This window comes from Lipomyces oligophaga (assembly GCF_038497815.1).
Source record: "Lipomyces oligophaga strain CBS 7107 unplaced genomic scaffold V1516scaffold_6, whole genome shotgun sequence".
NCBI classification, from domain to species: domain Eukaryota; kingdom Fungi; phylum Ascomycota; class Lipomycetes; order Lipomycetales; family Lipomycetaceae; genus Lipomyces; species [Lipomyces] oligophaga.
This window is the reverse complement of record NW_027117790.1, coordinates 355,721-367,429: the sequence shown is the minus strand read 5'-3', so window position 1 is coordinate 367,429 and position 11,709 is coordinate 355,721. Positions and strand designations below refer to the sequence as shown.

The window sequence follows — 11,709 nt, the reverse complement described above, 5'->3', positions numbered from 1 at the left end:
ATAAATACACTACCTAATATGGCAGTCCACAAGGCGGCTGTTCCGGGTAAGCAAGAATTTTCGGTTAGGGTTGACTGAACGGGAGGCATCATCGGTAGCCCGTTGTTTGTTTTCTTTTCTTTCGCCGCGTAAACCCGTCTGAGAGCTCAGATCAGAGACTGAAGAATAGATCAACTAGCTATTAAGTGCGAGTAGGTTAAAGAGAAGCGGCGGTATTCTTGATTTTTTTGTTCTTTTTGGTCTGCATCCATAGAGGATGAATTAGAAATTTCTTTGGAAAAGACTTCGACTGCAATTGCGCTACCAAAGTGAGCTGGTGGGCTTGTTTGGCACGATCAGAAGTGTTCCAGCGGGACTCCAGAACGCAAGCTGACCTTCTCCACAACTGATCTTTTACTGTTTTTGTCTTTCTTTATCATTTTTTCCTGCAATAATTCACGTTCAAAGCGCTGATTTCGATCTTCGCTGCACAGTTGTGCTTGAACGCGTACACAAAGCGAGTTTGCCTTGCGAGACTCAGCTGAATCTCGCACACTTTAGCTAGCTAACAGTTTGGCTGGTTTTGGGTCTCTGGGTGTGCTTGCTATTGCTCCTTCCTTCCTCGGTCTTCCTGGCCAACCGCCGCGCCGCAGCATTTCCCATCGTCCCCTTTCTCCCTCTTTGGGCGGGAGGAAAAACAACACGCAAAATTACTGTTCTCTCCGCTATTTTGTCAATCTTTTCCGTGTTTTGCCTCTGCGTGCATTCTTCACTGTGCGGTCCGGCTCGGCTCGACCCTTTTTGTTTGCCGTTCACGCACATCTCGCTCCTGTCTGTCTCTGTCTGTCGACCGTAAGTACCCTCGACTGTGCGCCTGTCGAAGCGGCGCTGTTCCCGTGGTTGTTGTTGTTGTTGACCCGGTCGGATCGTCTTCCTTTAATCAGGAAACCAGTAAACAACACGTCGGCCATTTTCGCAACCGACTTTCTACGTCTGTACGGCTGCTTCAGCTGGCGCCCAGCTAGTTGTTGACTCGAGCTAATTTGTATTTTTTTGTTTTCTGTGTTTAGATTGCAAAATGTCCTCTCCGCTCAAACGACTTCGACAGGGTCGTGAGAATAGTAGCAACAATGACGCTCAACTGTCCATGCTGGACCTGGATAACGACAAGCGACCAAAGAAGCGAAAAGTATGCTCAATATTTCTGCGGCCCACCTCGCCAGTGCATGGCGAAAAGTATATTGACCTTTCTCTAGGTTATAACCGACGATGAAATGCTATCACAGCCCGACAATCTCAACGCGATCATCCAGAATCTTGTCATGCCCGATCATCCAGTCCAGGTAGCCATCGAGTATGCCAACGCAAACGCGACCACAAACACAGATGTTCAGGCGTATGCCAAACTTGCAGGTGTGTACCACTGCTATGCCTTATTTTAGTTTAGTTGCCATTCGCTGACTCAAGAATAGGCTCTTCTTGGACATATTATGTTCGAGAGCTTCGTGTCACTATAGGTCGATATTCTGAGCCAATAGAGGGCCAGCAGGACGCTGAGCCTGTCGACATTGATCTAGGCCCTACCAAGGTGGTTAGCCGGCGACATGCTATTGTGCGATATGATCTGAATCTGCGTGTTTGGGTCATCGAGATCAAAGGTCGCAACGGTGTAAAAATCGACGGTGTTCTCTATAAAGGAGGACGCACAGAAGAGCTCCGAAGTGGTAGTATTCTTGACATTGGTGGTGTTCAAATGATGTTTGTTTTACCTGACCAAGTCCCTGGTGATATGGATCATCAGCCTCCCACCCATCGCATGCTGCCTGAATACGGTGCCGATGGAGACTTACTGGAAGGCAGTCCGAGACTCCACAATTCTTCTGCTGCATACCCCAAGGGGGTTGCAATCATCACGAAGCCGCAAGTCCGCGGTCTTGAAACGATCGATAATACATACAATGACTTGAGTTTGGACGAAGCTCGAGATATCAAGCCACCATACAGTTATGCGACGATGATCTCGCAAGCCATATTGTCTAGTTCCGACGGTAAACTTACGTTAGCCGCAATTTATACCTGGATAGCTGATCATTATTCATTTTACCGTCATGCAAAGACTGGTTGGCAAAACTCAATCCGACACAATCTATCTCTGAGCAAGGCGTTTCAAAAAGTTCCGCGAGCCTCAGATGAGCCCGGCAAAGGAATGAAGTGGCAGATATGCCCCGAATACCGAGAAGAATACATTAAAAAGTTACAGGACAAGGAGCTCTCTCGAAAACGAGGAGCAGCGTTGTTTGCCGCGCATGGCCACGCAGGGTCCGGAAATAGTCATCAAAATAATATCCACCACAACAGTAATAACGATAATAATCATCAATATACCAATGGAGGCATGACAGGAATGCGTAGCAGTCAACTCTCAGCCGGGTCTACAGGGTCGGGTATGAGTGGTGCGCCGATTGGATCGTCTGCTACGACTAGCATGATGATGGCCTCTTCATCATACGGGACCCCTCCGAAACAGACCTCGGGGCCTGGTGTGGTTCCAGGAGCCGCGGGCGGGATTGGCATAGTTGCAGGGAACGCCAATATTTTACCAGCGCCCTCTTCGTTGATGGCTACAGGAAGCCCAATTTCGCTTGGACTTCGAAGCAACGCGACCAAGACGCCTATAATCAATCGGCAAGTTGATCCGCTGGCACTAATTCCTCCTTCATCAGGCCAGCAGCTTCCGTCTTCCTTTCTGCCGAACAGTTCACCTGCTGCGTTTTGGAAGTATATGCAGTTATCCTCAACCCCAGCCAAGCCTGGAGACTACTCGCCGAGCAAGTATAGCAGTCCGCCGGTAGTGAATGACGGTACTGGAATGGGTCAAATGACACCGATGATGGGAACTGGACATTCAGGACCGTCGACGGAGAACCAAATGCCTTCGATTGTCGACCGATTACCTCAGATGTCACCGGCCCGAGGTGTTGTGCTTGGAGGTCAAGGCAATTCATTATTCGATCCCGTAGCGGTGACAACACCACGTTCAGCTACGTCAGTGGCTGCCGCCGCCGCTGCTGCTGCTGCTGCTGCTGCTGCTGGCGCTGCCGGAGTAGGAGTGATGGGAACTTCGCGTAATAGGTCCAATGCTGGAACCAACATGCCTAATGAACCCAATGTCGAGGGTGATGGACTAGGAGATCTACAAGGAGTGGACCTGACGAGGTGAGTCGGACTAATTAAAACCCTTTTTAATAACACAATGAAGCAAGTTTAACAAGGTTATAGAGGATTCAAACAGATTGGTAAATGGCGAAATGGAAAAACGAGTAATGGAGCTACGAATGGTGGTGAATTAGAACGGTAGTGGAAGGCATTGGGCAGTGATCGAGGAGACCATGTGGAAAGAGAAGAAGATGGCAGATGCAGGAGCGATTAATTCAAAGAAGATGTATTATATTAAGATGATGATAAGAAGAATGATGACGAGTTATTGGAACGGACGTCATGCACTTACGTAATTATATAGAGCTATATTACATAATGATAAAGGGTTAGGTGTTTTCGGGCAGGAGAGATCCCTGGATCTGAAGCTGAAGCCGTAAAGGACCGATTTTGTTGTCGATAATAATTTTTGTTTTTATTGTTATTCGTTTCCGGTTATTAGCTGGTTCGGCTAACTAAAGTAACTAATTGTACTTGAATAACAGATTTCCGGTAGCAGAAACAGTCGAATGTCAGAAATTCCTGCTCCCGTAGAGGCTGTCGAGCCTGTTGTGCCAGTTGTGCCCTCGCGACCAACGGCAAGTGCGATTCCCAAGATTGTTCCTTCAGCGGTTACAGAGCCGATTGCGGAGACGAGTGCAGTTTTGTGTGAGTAAATAATGGAATTGTGGACCAGAAACAATGGTCCATTAGGTAGTGTATTACAATACTGATATGTGCAAGCAGCGACTCCAACACCAAACAAGTACAATGAACTTTTGTTTGATCTGTTCACGTGGAAGAAGCCGATTTGCACGGGCAAAGTATTTGGGGCGACTTTGGCAGTGCTATTTGTGTTAAAATACATTAGTCTGCTGAAGCTTGTGTTGAATACAGCGTCGATTGCGTTTGCCACAGCTGTGGCGGTCGAGTTTGCTGGTCGGTACGTGAAGAAGAGCCCTGGGTTTCTCAGCTCCTTTAGTGATGGCCGGTATTTCACAGTGTCCAAAGGATCTGTGGAGCCTCTGTTTGAAGAACTCCTTGTTGTTGTGAATTTTGTGTTGGTCGAGCTGCAGAAGATTGTCTATGTAGAGAAGACTTCTGTGACTGTATCGGCTGTGTTTGGCAGCTACTTTGCTTATGTGCTGGTGCACCACATTTCCGTTTGGACGCTGGTATTGATGACCGTGCTGGGTGCGTTCGCTGTGCCGCCGATTTATCTGAAATATCAGACCGAAATCGACGCCCAGATTGCAAAGGGCAAAGATTTGGCTGGCGCCCAGTATAAAGTTCTGGAGGCTCGCTCGCTTGAGCAATACGGCAAATATAAGAGTGTTGCTGGCGAACAATTTGGCCAGGCCTTGAGCAAGGTTGGATACAAACGTAACTTTCCACCAGTTCCTGCTGCTGAGTCGACCTTACCAGAGAAGCTTCCAGAGTCTAAGTGATCGGCATTGTTCGAGACAATGACGTTTAGATCGAGGCTGTTTTTGAGCTGGATCGAAGCTAAATTTGGGCTGGATCTACTCAAGCTATTTGCTTAGGATTTTAGCGGAGGAGAAGGAGAATGGAAGAAGCTTTGAAGAGAATATTATGAGAATATTATGAGAATAACGGAGGGAGCTGGCTGAATTGAGCCTACTTTTAGCAACATCTTATATTATTAGTTATATATACAATACATTATGTATGCGATAACCTGTACGTAATAGCCAACGTGTACGGGCAGATAGGCCCAGCCCCGTTGCTTACATTGCGGATGAATATTATCAGATATGATAGTATTGAAATTTTACAATCTTTATAAGCAACTGAAAGCAATCTGAAAAATAAGAAAATTGCGTTCAGTATATTTTCAGCACAATAAGTTTTACAATTGCTCGATCGCTAATGGCCGGTGACAATGTTGATGGCGTATCGACCAGAGAATCGCTTAAATCGGCTTTGAAGGAGATTGTCGACCGCACAGCTTCGGTGGAGCTGAGCGGGTATCGGGATTCGGCGGAGATGTCGGGAATACCAGAATCTTCATCGAAATTAGCAGCACAAGAAACCTCAGGAATATCAGGACAGTCTGACAAAGAACTGAAGCCGTCACCATTGTCAGGAACAGAGATGGCATCAACAACAGCAACATCATCAAAGTCAAAATCTAAATCATCCACAGCAACAACACAACAATCAATAACTTCAAGAGTAGAAACACCATCAGATGCCGATGTCCGACTTTCATCCGCGATCAGCGGGCTTCAAGATTACTTTCGTAAGCCCTGTTTCGTGCATTCTCGGCTGGACGACGCAGTGGATGTGTCGTCAGTGATCACGGCGATGTCCCCGGACAACTTTTCGCATTTGTCTCACTCATCGCTAGTTCGAACAGCAACGGGAGTTCGGGAGCTAGCGAAGCGAATCGGGCAAGCGACGATCAAGGTCAATTTGCGATCGATTCTGATTGTGACCAAGGCGCGAGACAATTCCCTGATTAGACTAACTAGAGAACTCGCACGGTGGTTAATACTCACGAGGAAAGTGAACGTGTATGTTGACGCAAAGCTGCGGCTATCGAAACGCTTTGATGCAGATCATCTGCTGGATCCCTCAGATCATGAACTGGACTCTTGTCTGCGGTTTTGGACACCCGAGCTGACATCGATGATGCCTGACTTGTTTGATCTTGTACTTACACTTGGTGGTGACGGAACAGTATTGTACACGTCGTGGCTGTTTCAACATATTGTTCCTCCAATTCTTGCATTTTCTTTGGGTTCGCTGGGGTTTTTGACAAACTTCCCGTTTCAAGACTACGAAAAGACCCTGAACAGAGTGTTTGATGACGGCATCAACGTAAATCTGCGCATGCGATTCACTTGCACAATATACAAAGATGGCCACCAGACAGAGACATTTGAGGTGATAAACGAGATTGTTATTGACCGTGGTCCTTCACCCTGGATCTCTATGCTGGAGCTCTACGGCAACGGACATTTGCTTACAGTCGTGCAAGCAGACGGTTTGATTCTTTCCACGCCGACTGGCTCGACAGCCTACTCTCTTTCCGCTGGAGGTTCTCTCGTGCATCCCGAGATTCCCGCGATCTCGGTCACTCCAATCTGTCCTCACACTCTGTCGTTTCGGCCAATGTTGCTTCCTGATAGCATGCTCCTAAAAGTTTGTGTGCCTCGAGGAGCTCGCAACACAGCGTGGGCATCTTTTGATGGTCGGCACCGGGTCGAACTGAGGTCAAATGATTACGTGACTGTTACTGCTTCTCAATATCCCTTTCCTACTGTGACTGCATCGACCATGGACTACATTGAGAGCGTGAGTAGGACTTTGAAGTGGAATGTGAGAGAGCAGCAGAAACCGTTTTCCGAAGACTCGGACGGGTCGACGACTCCTGTGAACGATGACGAAGGTGCCGATGACGATCAATTGGATGACGATTGGGATATCGATGATTCTGCTTTTTTCTCCTCGTCCAGCAGCAGCACGGCGTTGAGCGGGTTCAACAGCGCTCCTCAGAGCGCTGTGACAACGGGCTCGTCGAGTCCTCTGCACCGTGATTTTTTGACGTTGGATGGGAAGTAACTTGTTTGTTGATTTATATGCATGGTGAGTGGTGAGAGAGGAATTAGAGATACATGGAAAATCAAGTGAAGGTATGCATTCTACGTCTATGGGCGTTCTATGGTGTTTGATATTAATATATAATGATATAATTTTTACCACAAATCAACACAAAGCTGTAGATCTAATACATATGCTCGACTACAACAATGTCTGGAGTTCAGCATGGCCAGCCTTAGAGTACAAATGCGCGTTGCGTGCCTTTGCCGTTTGCAAAATATAACCATAGATACCGATCGGCACGATGAAGAAGATCACCTGCGACGACACACGACGGAAACTGTTGAACACAGCTGCGTGCAAAACACCTGCAAAAGGCTTCTGTGCGTAACTCGAGATCGAATAAGTAACAATTCCTCGCTGTTTCGGACCGCCTACGATATTGTTAGTCGCTGAATGTAGATGTCGATGGAGTCACAAGTCTCTTTTGATGTAACTACTCACCCATATCTCCCCACCAGCCCATATATCCATGATGTTCTCCAGTCATCTATTTCAATGTTAGTAATCTATCTTTTTAGCTCTTCTATCGTCTACTATGATCATGGTATTTCTTAATGGTATCAGTCTGAATGAAATTGACTTCACTTCACCATATCCAAATAGAATTACCGACACCCATCTAACCAAGACAAAAAAAAAGATTATAATAAAAATCTCGCTCACCTTGCCGATAAATCTATCAATAATACTCAATCACAATCAGTTAATAAACTAACTAGTCAAGCTATCAACTAATTGGTAACAAATATTGATAAATTGTTCCGAACCCGAACTTTCAACTCAATATATACCGCCTCCGATTGGCTGTTCATAAGAGCTGGGGTTTGTATTCCGTTGATATTTTGTTGTATCGCATCGAATCATACTATAGTTTTATTCGCTGTAAATATCATATCTATTGATACAAATTTATATACAATATTCCGTATTGTATGATCTGTAATATATAACACAGGATCATAATATGGCTGCAAATAGATCTCTAACTTGGGCGTCACGTAAGTAGTCAGATCTCAACTGATCTTATAGTAACAAAGTAGGTCTGGCGCTTCCATTAACGATCGGGTTTATGTTTGCACAGGCGTCGATTTACGATGTTCAAGGTGGATCACGGGCGGTGATTTTTGATCGATTATATGGAGTCAAGCAGAGCGTCATTGGTGAAGGTACTCATTTCCTAGTTCCGTGGTTGCAGCGAGCTGTCATCATGGACGTTCGAACGACCGTAAGTCAGCTCTAGTGCCTGCAAGTTTGGGTTTGAATTATGGAACTCCAAAGTAACTAATCAGAGCAAATAATTTAGCCTCGTAACATTTCAACAACGACGGGTTCAAAGGATCTGCAGATGGTTTCGCTGACGCTTCGTGTTCTGCATCGTCCGGACGTCCCGCATCTGCCACAAATCTACCAGAATCTTGGGCTCGACTATGATGAGCGAGTGCTACCATCGATTGGTAACGAGGTGCTAAAGGCGATTGTTGCACAGTTTGACGCAGCTGAGCTAATCACGCAGCGTGAGATTGTCTCTGCACGAATCCGCGACGAGCTAGTTAAACGGGCGGGTGAGTTCGGTATCGCGCTCGAAGATGTGTCGATCACGCATATGACATTTGGTAAAGAGTTCACAAAGGCAGTCGAAGAAAAGCAGATCGCTCAACAAGATGCTGAGCGCGCTCGGTTCATCGTTGAAAAAGCCGAGCAAGAACGTCAGGCAAGCGTCATCCGCGCAGAAGGCGAGGCTGAGGCCGCTGAAACTATTTCAAAAGCCCTCGATAAGGCAGGCGATGGCTTACTGCTCATTCGTAGAATTGAGGCTTCAAAGGAAATTGCTCAGACTCTGGCAAAGACTCCAAATGTGACCTACGTTCCGTCCGGCAAAGATGGCTCTGCCTTGTTGTTGAACGTTTCTCGTTAATGTATATACTCTACTCAATATGAAAACTTCATGATTTTGTTTTAATAGTATTATTAATAATATCAGTAGTAATAGCAATTATACACGTTTTCAATAACAATGATAATAATAACGATAGACCTTTTTAATGTGTGACCGAATCAAGAATAGATAAATCCATTCGTACTGTTCAATTCAAATAAGTACGAGCCCAAGTTGGCAGGATGAATGAAGCCTTGTGGATATCGGCATTATAATATCTGAAAAGCTCCTTCTCTTTTTCGACACCAAACTTACGCAGAGGTTCGTCCAACTTGCGGCTGCTGTCCTTGCTGCAGACCATGAAACCGATCTGGCCCGAAGGATAGGTTGGAATCGTCGTGTATGCATACTCGGCGACAGGAAAGACTTCTGAACAGGCCTTTTTAAGGTCTCGAATAAGCGACATATGTAACCAGATATTTTCCGCTGAATGAACATTAGTAACGGGTCAATAAAACAAAAAAAGAGCATCTTAAAAAGCTAAAGAAACAAAACAGCACAACCTTGGGTAGTAATGACACCATCTTCTGTCAAGGCATCGCGCAGAAGCTCGAAATATGGCTTCTGGAACAATGACTCGGCAGGACCTTCAGGGTCGGACGAGTCGGTAATGATAACATCAAAGTGATTTTTATACTCCGCCAGAAATTTGAACCCGTCCTCGACATGCACTTTGACCTTGGGGTGTTGAAACCCGACGGCCATGGACGGCAGATATTTTTTCGAAACACGAATTACGCATTCATCGATATCGCAGAGAACTGCTTCCTCGACACACTCGTGCTTGACTATTTCGCGTAGTACGCCGCCGTCGCCGCCGCCAATAACAAGAACGCGCTTCGGATTTGGGTGGTTGAACATGGCCAAATGCGTAATCATCTCTTGGTAGGCAAACTCGTCACGCTCTGTCGCCTGAATGACACCGTCCAATACCAGCACATTTCCGTAGTTCGAAGACTCGAACACAAGCACGTCCTGGTATTTCGACTTTTCCACGTGCAGAATTTGATTCACTCGCAGAGTCATCGCCTGGCCAGGCCATAACTCATCCGACACTTCACGGAACCATCCGTCTAAAGTTATTAATAAAAGGTAATACTAATATCTTGCAAAATGTGTATGCAAAATTCCACAGAAATATTTACCTTTAATCGTAGCATGTACAAGTTCTCCAGACATTTTTGGTTGTCGAAAAATGAAAAGTTTTAGAGAAGTTAGAAGGAATTTCGGAGAATTTTGTATTGGGACAACGGCCGCTGAGTATTTACATTTACATCTTACATTTCCTATTATTTACATCATGTTCGTATGTGGAACTCAGATTTTATTATTTAAAGGATAAATATAGATTTATGAATACATATAAATATTCGTTTACTGATAAAATTATATCAATAACTTCAATAACATTAACGGTAATAATTTGTAGAAACAAAAGGCATCTTCACCAACTCTCCATTCCTCTTCTTGCCCCGAACGTCAATCAACACCTTGTTCCCGATTTTATTAAATCCGGTGTCTATATATGCCATTCCAATATTTATACCCAGACTGGGAGAGTAGCTTCCAGAGGTTACTCTACCTATCACTTTGTCACTATCGTCCGGAGCGTACACCACAGCGCCTTCGCGGGCGGCAGGACCTTCGACCGTGAACCCAACCCGACGTCTAGAAACTCCGCTCGCAAGCTGGTTTGAAATCGTCTCATATCCATTAAATCCGCCATCTGATCGTCGGCGTCGACCAATCGTCCAAGACAGACCTGCCTCCACCGGTGTCGTCCACTCGTCGATATCATGCCCGTACAGACACATTCCGGCCTCAAGACGAAGCGAGTCACGGGCGGCTAGACCAGCTAGCTTAACAGCGGTTGACGATCCTAGAATAAGTTCTGCAAGTGCTAGCGAGTGTGTTTTCGGTACAGATATCTAATTTGTTAGTTGTTAGTATTAGCTTGTCATTTCATTCCCCGTATAACTGAAATACCACACCTCGAATCCATCTTCACCAGTATATCCCCCGCGCGAAACATGTAACCTTCCCAACGACTGAATGCCGATATACTTTGTATAACCAAACTTGAGATCAGTCAAGTCATCACGGGTCAATTTCTGTAGAACTTCGGCTGCAAGCGGTCCTTGCAGCGCCAACATGCTCCACCCGGACAGGACTTCATGATGGACATTGCCTGCAAATCCGCCCTGCTGTCCGGTCTCGAGGTGTCTCTGGAAAAACAAAATGTCCTTTTCGCGACAGGCCGCATTTGTGACAGCAAAGTATTGATCGTCACCTTGTTTCGTGATCATCAGATCATCTACTATGCCACCGGTTGGCAGCAACAACGACGACAATGTTGACTGGAAAGGCTGCAATTCCGTCAAGCCAGAAGGCGTCAATGATTCCAAAAATTCTGTTGCCTTTGGTCCTGAGAAACTGCTTTCTATTAGAACTGATCTCTAATTTCTCGCATCCTTCTCCTGAAGACTTACACATGCTGAACCATGTGAGATACATCGAACAACCCCGCTTTTGTGCGGACCCACTGATGCGACTCGAGATGCGTCTGACCATCGTAGAGTACTGGCATCGCGTATCCTGCAAATGGAACCATACGAGCTCCGTGAGCTGCATGTAGATCGAACAGCGAAGTATGCAGAAGTGGTTCATTGCTAATCCACCTTCGGCAGTTTGGTGCACGGCGAATAATATTGGCTGCCGCTTTGATTTTGATTTTGGTTTCGATTTTGGCTATCGAGAAACCGCATCTCGCCATTGAGATAAACCCAGTGGTAAATCCGATGGAATTCATTTATTATTCTATTTGATCTGATTTCGCTTTGCAATAGGCGATCAAGGCATGATTTAATTTACTGGGAAGAGTTGTCTGCGGCAATATCAGTGTCTATAACTTCACACAATATTCATAACTGGAAGATGAAATCAGAAATCGCAATTGCAATAATTCTACT

At 45.7% G+C, this 11,709-nt stretch overlaps 7 protein-coding genes across 7 annotated transcripts; 4 read left to right on the top strand and 3 right to left on the bottom strand.

The window, feature by feature from the left end:
* Window positions 1–1,057: 1,057 nt before the first annotated feature.
* On the top strand, window positions 1,058–3,337 carry V1516DRAFT_665400 (fork head domain-containing protein; the record flags this gene model as incomplete). Its single annotated transcript, XM_066920671.1, has 4 exons — window positions 1,058–1,168; window positions 1,236–1,392; window positions 1,452–3,195; window positions 3,259–3,337. 4 exons carry the CDS (start codon window positions 1,058–1,060, stop codon window positions 3,335–3,337), a joined length of 2,091 nt encoding a protein of 696 aa, XP_066776123.1.
* Window positions 3,338–3,704: 367 nt separating this feature from the next.
* V1516DRAFT_665399 (putative reticulon-like protein RtnA) lies at window positions 3,705–4,622 on the top strand (the record flags this gene model as incomplete). Its single annotated transcript, XM_066920670.1, has 2 exons — window positions 3,705–3,843; window positions 3,919–4,622. 2 exons carry the CDS (start codon window positions 3,705–3,707, stop codon window positions 4,620–4,622), a joined length of 843 nt encoding a protein of 280 aa, XP_066776122.1.
* Window positions 4,623–4,786: 164 nt separating this feature from the next.
* V1516DRAFT_678284 (ATP-NAD kinase-like domain-containing protein) lies at window positions 4,787–6,906 on the top strand. The gene has a single exon (XM_066922733.1). It carries the CDS (start codon window positions 5,065–5,067, stop codon window positions 6,760–6,762), a length of 1,698 nt encoding a protein of 565 aa, XP_066776121.1. The 5' UTR covers window positions 4,787–5,064; the 3' UTR covers window positions 6,763–6,906.
* Window positions 6,853–7,630, bottom strand: V1516DRAFT_678282 (cytochrome b-c1 complex subunit 8). Its single transcript, XM_066922732.1, has 3 exons — window positions 7,468–7,630; window positions 7,246–7,291; window positions 6,853–7,175 (listed from the first exon to the last, which is right to left on the bottom strand). The coding sequence occupies exons 2-3, from the start codon at window positions 7,289–7,291 to the stop codon at window positions 6,943–6,945; spliced, it is 279 nt and encodes a 92-aa protein (XP_066776120.1). The 5' UTR covers window positions 7,468–7,630; the 3' UTR covers window positions 6,853–6,942.
* Window positions 7,631–7,690: 60 nt separating this feature from the next.
* On the top strand, window positions 7,691–8,800 carry V1516DRAFT_640272 (band 7 family-domain-containing protein). The gene is made up of 3 exons (XM_066920093.1): window positions 7,691–7,802; window positions 7,845–8,029; window positions 8,108–8,800. Exons 1-3 carry the CDS (start codon window positions 7,769–7,771, stop codon window positions 8,717–8,719), a joined length of 831 nt encoding a protein of 276 aa, XP_066776119.1. The 5' UTR covers window positions 7,691–7,768; the 3' UTR covers window positions 8,720–8,800.
* Window positions 8,801–8,888: 88 nt separating this feature from the next.
* V1516DRAFT_696574 (Spermidine/spermine synthase) lies at window positions 8,889–9,919 on the bottom strand (the record flags this gene model as incomplete). The annotated part of the gene is made up of 3 exons (XM_066924044.1): window positions 8,889–9,166; window positions 9,241–9,813; window positions 9,886–9,919. The coding sequence occupies 3 exons, from the start codon at window positions 9,917–9,919 to the stop codon at window positions 8,889–8,891; spliced, it is 885 nt and encodes a 294-aa protein (XP_066776118.1).
* Window positions 9,920–10,043: 124 nt separating this feature from the next.
* Window positions 10,044–11,636, bottom strand: V1516DRAFT_713015 (uncharacterized protein). Its single transcript, XM_066924299.1, has 3 exons — window positions 11,230–11,636; window positions 10,732–11,173; window positions 10,044–10,668 (listed from the first exon to the last, which is right to left on the bottom strand). Exons 1-3 carry the CDS (start codon window positions 11,547–11,549, stop codon window positions 10,150–10,152), a joined length of 1,281 nt encoding a protein of 426 aa, XP_066776117.1. The 5' UTR covers window positions 11,550–11,636; the 3' UTR covers window positions 10,044–10,149.
* Between the last annotated feature and the right edge of the window lie 73 nt (window positions 11,637–11,709).